General features: G+C 42.1%; 1 protein-coding gene across 1 annotated transcript in view; it reads left to right on the forward strand.

Moving 5' to 3' along the window:
- Nucleotides 1–3,345: 3,345 nt before the first annotated feature.
- LOC111979532 (supervillin-like) overlaps nucleotides 3,346–4,856 on the forward strand; it is a 63,746-nt gene continuing 62,235 nt past the window's right edge. Inside the window, 2 exon segments of the mRNA XM_070449108.1 lie at nucleotides 3,346–3,448; nucleotides 3,899–4,049. Of these exon segments, the coding sequence (XP_070305209.1) occupies nucleotides 3,346–3,448; nucleotides 3,899–4,049 (254 nt within the window).

Below are 4,856 nucleotides of genomic sequence, written 5' to 3' on the forward strand. Positions count from 1 at the left end.
TACATGATTCCATATGTGTTCTTTCATAGTTTTGATGTCTTCACTATTATTCTACAATGTAGAAAATAGTAAAAATAAAGAAAAACCCTTGAATGAGTAGGTGTGTCCAAACGTTTGACTGCTACTATTCATGTACAACGTTTTGTATACATTATTATAATCATCTACTTYGTCACATATAAAATAAGAATTAAATCGAGCTTCGCTGACCAGCAGTGAACAGTGTTTTCCCCAAAAAATATCCTGACACGAGGGGGGCTCAAAAGCACGGTTAATGTGCACTGTCATTCTAGAATCAACCACTATTAACAGTGTCTACCACTAGGATCCAATTCTAAGTACATGACAGCTTTCTGACAAGTCAATAAGGCTCTTTGACTTTTTTTTGTTTTGCAATGTACAATAAACTTGTTGTATAGGCCTCCTTTATCTTTTTTTGTAAAAGCACATGTATATGTGTGAAACTGATTAGCAAAAACATGGGATTTTGTCATATATGCAAAAATGTTTTAAGTTTTATGTAATGTTAGTAGTTAGTAGCCTAGTCAAGATACACCATCATGCAATATTGSCACTCTACACTCGARACAGACCAAGCGGAACAAACGTAAACCTTGAATTTGGAGGTTTAAAATTTCCTTCCAAGTTTACCTATTTTAAGAAAAGCAGTTGGTTGGGGAATATAAAGTCTAATATCTTTGATTGGCTGATGCAGAATTTGTTACAGGTAATAATCACTGTCAGCTGGTGAGGTTAGTATAGGACTAACTTGTGCCAGGTTATCTGATGGGACCAAATACAATGTAGCGTTCTTTCACGTACAACTAAACTCAGCAAAAAAAGAAACGTCCCTTTTTCAGGACCCTGTCTTTCAAAGATAATTAGTAAAAATCCAAATAACTTCACAGATCTTCATTGTAAAGGGTTTAAACACTGTTTCCCATGCTTGTTCAATGAACCATAAACAATTAATGAACATGGACCTGTGGAACGGTCGTTAAGACACTAACAGCTTACAGACGGTAGGTCACATTTATGAAAACTTAGGACACTAAAGAGGCATTTCTACTGACTCTAAAAAACACCAAAAGAAAGGGTGACAATAGCTGTCAAGGCAAAGGTTGGCTACTTTGAAGAATCTCAAATCTCAAATAAATGTTTATATTTTTAACACTTTTTTGCTTACTACATGATTCCATATGTGTTCTTTCATAGTTTTGATGTCTTCACTATTATTCTACAATGTAGAAAATAGTAAAAAATAAGAAAAACCTTGATGAGTAGGTGTGTCCAACGTTTGATGTCTACTATTTCATGTACGTTTTGTATACATATTTATAATCATTACTTTGTCACAATATAATAAGAATTAAATCGAGCTTCGCTGACCAGCAGTGAACAGTGTTTTCCCCAAAAATATCCTGACACGAGGGGGGCTCAAAAGCACGGTTAATGTGCACTGTCATTCTAGAATCAACCACTATTAACAGTGTCTACCACTAGGCCATTCTAAGTAATGACAGCTTTCTGACAAGTCAATAAGGTCCTTTGACTTTTTTTGTTTTGCAATGTACAATAAACTTGTTGTATGGCCTCCTTTATCTTTTTTTGTAAAAGCACATGTATATGTGTGAAACTGATTAGCAAAAACATGGATTTTGTCATATGCAAAAATGTTTTAAGTTTTATGTAATGTTAGTAGTTAGTAGCTAGTCAAGATACACCATCATGCAATATTGGCCACACACTCGAAACAGACCAAGCGAACAACGTAAACCTTGAATTTGGAGGTTTAAAATTTCCTTCCAAGTTTACCTATTTTAAGAAAGCAGTTGGTTGGGGAATATAAAGTCTAATATCTTTGATTGGCTGATGCAGAATTTGTTACAGGTAATAATCACTGTCAGCTGGTGAGGTTAGTATAGGACTAACTTGTGCCAGGTTATCTGATGGGACCAAATACAATGTAGCGTTCTTTCACGTACACTAAACTCAGCAAAAAGAAACGTCCCTTTTTTCAGGACCCTGTCTTTCAAAGATAATTAGTAAAAAACTCAAATCTTCACAGATCTTCATTGTAAAGGGTTTAAACACTGTTTCCCATGCTTGTTCAATGAACCATAACAATTAATGACATGGACCTGTGGAACGGTCGTTAAGACAACTAACAGCTTCAGACGGTAGGTCACATTTATGAAACTTAGGACACTAAAGGAGGCATTTTACTCGACTAATAAAAAACACCAAGAAGAAGATGCCAGGATCCCTGCTCATCTGCGTGAACGTCCTTAGGCATGCTGCAAGGAGGCTGTCGGTCTTTGGTGCAGTAATTAGAGGAGGGGGTAGCTAGTGAGTTTTGGGAGCGTACATATAGGGATATGCTGATTTATCGAATATGGTTGGCAAAGTTCAAATCGCCTTGAGGAGCTGAAGGGTACACATAATTGAGATGGTTCTGCCGAATGGCTGTAACAGGGGCGAGGTTATACTGGTCCATTACGTTGTAGTATGGATGGTACTACACGATGTCTGTCGGGTAAAATTGATCAGTTTATGTTCAGATTGCTCTGTGAATAGAGGTTCTTGTCATTATAGTTATGATACCTAAGGAACCGAAGAAAGAACTATTTACACGTGTTAAGTTGTGTTTTAAGTTATCAACAGCTTCATTATCTAGGTTGCGGTTGTGTATACGTCACGAAAAAATTAGATGAGATCCTAGGTCTTGAAGCGTGCGTCATGTTTAAGGGCAGCTCTCTCCGCGCTATCGGGAATCTCTCTATCAGAATGACCTTCCGCGGAGTCATTGTGATGTGGCGGTAAATCTCATGTTCGCCTTCACGCGTTTTACGTACACTACTCGCTGCCTCGCACTTCACCAGGCTCAACCTGAGACTGTATGGGTTGTAGTGGTTCTATGTGTCACTTGAGGTATGAGGTGGTTAATTGAAGGCGCTATGGTATAACGCCGCATTGCGTGCTAGTAAGCTACTCTCTCTTACCTTGTCTCTCATCTTCATGAGACTATGGTAACTTTGATACTGTGATACATTAGATCGCTCCTGTCACGTTCATAAGTTCCGTCTCGAGATGGTTGCTAGGCATTTCCGGAGGGGATGTTGTCTACTTGGGTTGTAGCATGCACCCACCTATGGGTGCTTGGATTTCAGCGGTTACTGACAGGCTCGTCTACAGGTGGCGTTGGCGAGATAATTGATCTCTGGATCAGGTGCTCTTTAATGGTGTTTCCTCGCTCGGGTAGGTATGTTTTAGGACCCTCTCCTATTCCTCGCTATAATTTATTATTATACACAGTCACATTTGGACTCTGTTATAATACTCAGCATGGTCTTCCTTCTGCTTATGCAGACGACACACAATTATATCTTCCTCTTCTTCCTCCTCTCTGATGAGTACGCCAGTGGTGAATCGCATCTGCTGGCATTCTGTGAGTACTATCAATGTGTGATGGATTGACGGATCACACCTCAAGCCTTGAACGTCGGCAAGCGGGAGCTGTCTCTTCCTCCCGGGGAAGGACTGCCGTTCCATGATTGCCATCCTAGGTTGACAATCCATTGTTCTCCTGTCCTCCACGAGGTGCTCAAGAACCTTGGCGTGATGGACAACACCCTGTCGTTCTACTAACATAAGGCGGTGACGTTCTGTAGGTTATTGCTCTATAACATTCGAAGATAGACCTGCCTACGCAGGAAGCGGCGCAGGTCTAATCCAGGCACTTGGTCATCTCCGTCTGGATTACTTGCAACTCGCTGTTGGCTGGGCTCTGCTGTGCCTTAAACCCCTACAACTCATCCAGAACCGAGCCGCGTCTGGTGTTCAACTTTTCCAAGTTCTCACGTCACCATTCGTCCTCCGCTCTCTCACTGGCTTCCAGTTGAAGCTCGCATCCGTTACAGAGACCATGGTGCTGCCTACGGAGCTGTGAGGGAACGGCACCTCCGTACCTTCAGGTCTGATCAGGCCTACACCAAAAAGGGCACTGCGTTCATGCCACCTCGGCCTGCTGCGCCTCCTTACTCTGAGGAGTACGTTCGCTCAGCCAGTAAAACTGTTGCTTGCTCTGGCACCCAATGGTGGAACAAACCCCTCACGACGCCAGGTCAGCGGAGTCAATCACCACTCTCGGAGACCCTGAAACCACCATCTTTAAGGAATACTAGGATAGGATAAAGTAATCTTCTAACAACCCCCCCCCTTAAAAGAGTTGATGTCACTATTGTAAGTGGTTGTTCCACTGGATTCATAAGGTGAATGCACCAAGTTTGTAAGTCGCTCTGGATAGAGAGTGTCTGCTATGACTTAATAGTAATGTAATATGTAATGTTTTGCTGAAAATAAACACAGTTGACAGAGAGAGGCCGTTTCTATTTTTTGCTGAGTTTATGTCGAGATTGTAATTGGCTGATGAGCATTTTGAGACGGAAGTTCAGGTGAAACGTATACTTTTTCTAATGTTCGTAAGCATGGACCTGCAGTGTTCACACGTCAGCCTGTCCTTCCGTGGTGCTTGTTCATTTTGTGAGAGGAACATCGTAGCTGTGCTGGAGGTTACATTAAGTGATTTATTTTGAAGAACAAGCCCCCGTGTGCTGTGTGGATGGGCTTGTTTGGATTGTAGTTTGTGTGATGGGTGTTGTGGCATTTCGGGCAAAGAGACAGCCAGATGTGCCTGGGGAGGGGAGGTGGTGGAGATGGGGTGGGGGGGTCTACGGGGTGGGTGGGGGGGGACTCACAGGGATCATGTTTGTTGCGGTGATGGCTGCCAGGAGATGGGTGAGGAGAGGAAGGAGAGGGAAGCGAGCACACACACACCACACACCCTAACAACAAAG

Source organism: Salvelinus sp. IW2-2015, linkage group LG19 (assembly GCF_002910315.2).
Source record: "Salvelinus sp. IW2-2015 linkage group LG19, ASM291031v2, whole genome shotgun sequence".
In the NCBI taxonomy this organism is placed as follows: domain Eukaryota; kingdom Metazoa; phylum Chordata; class Actinopteri; order Salmoniformes; family Salmonidae; genus Salvelinus; species Salvelinus sp. IW2-2015.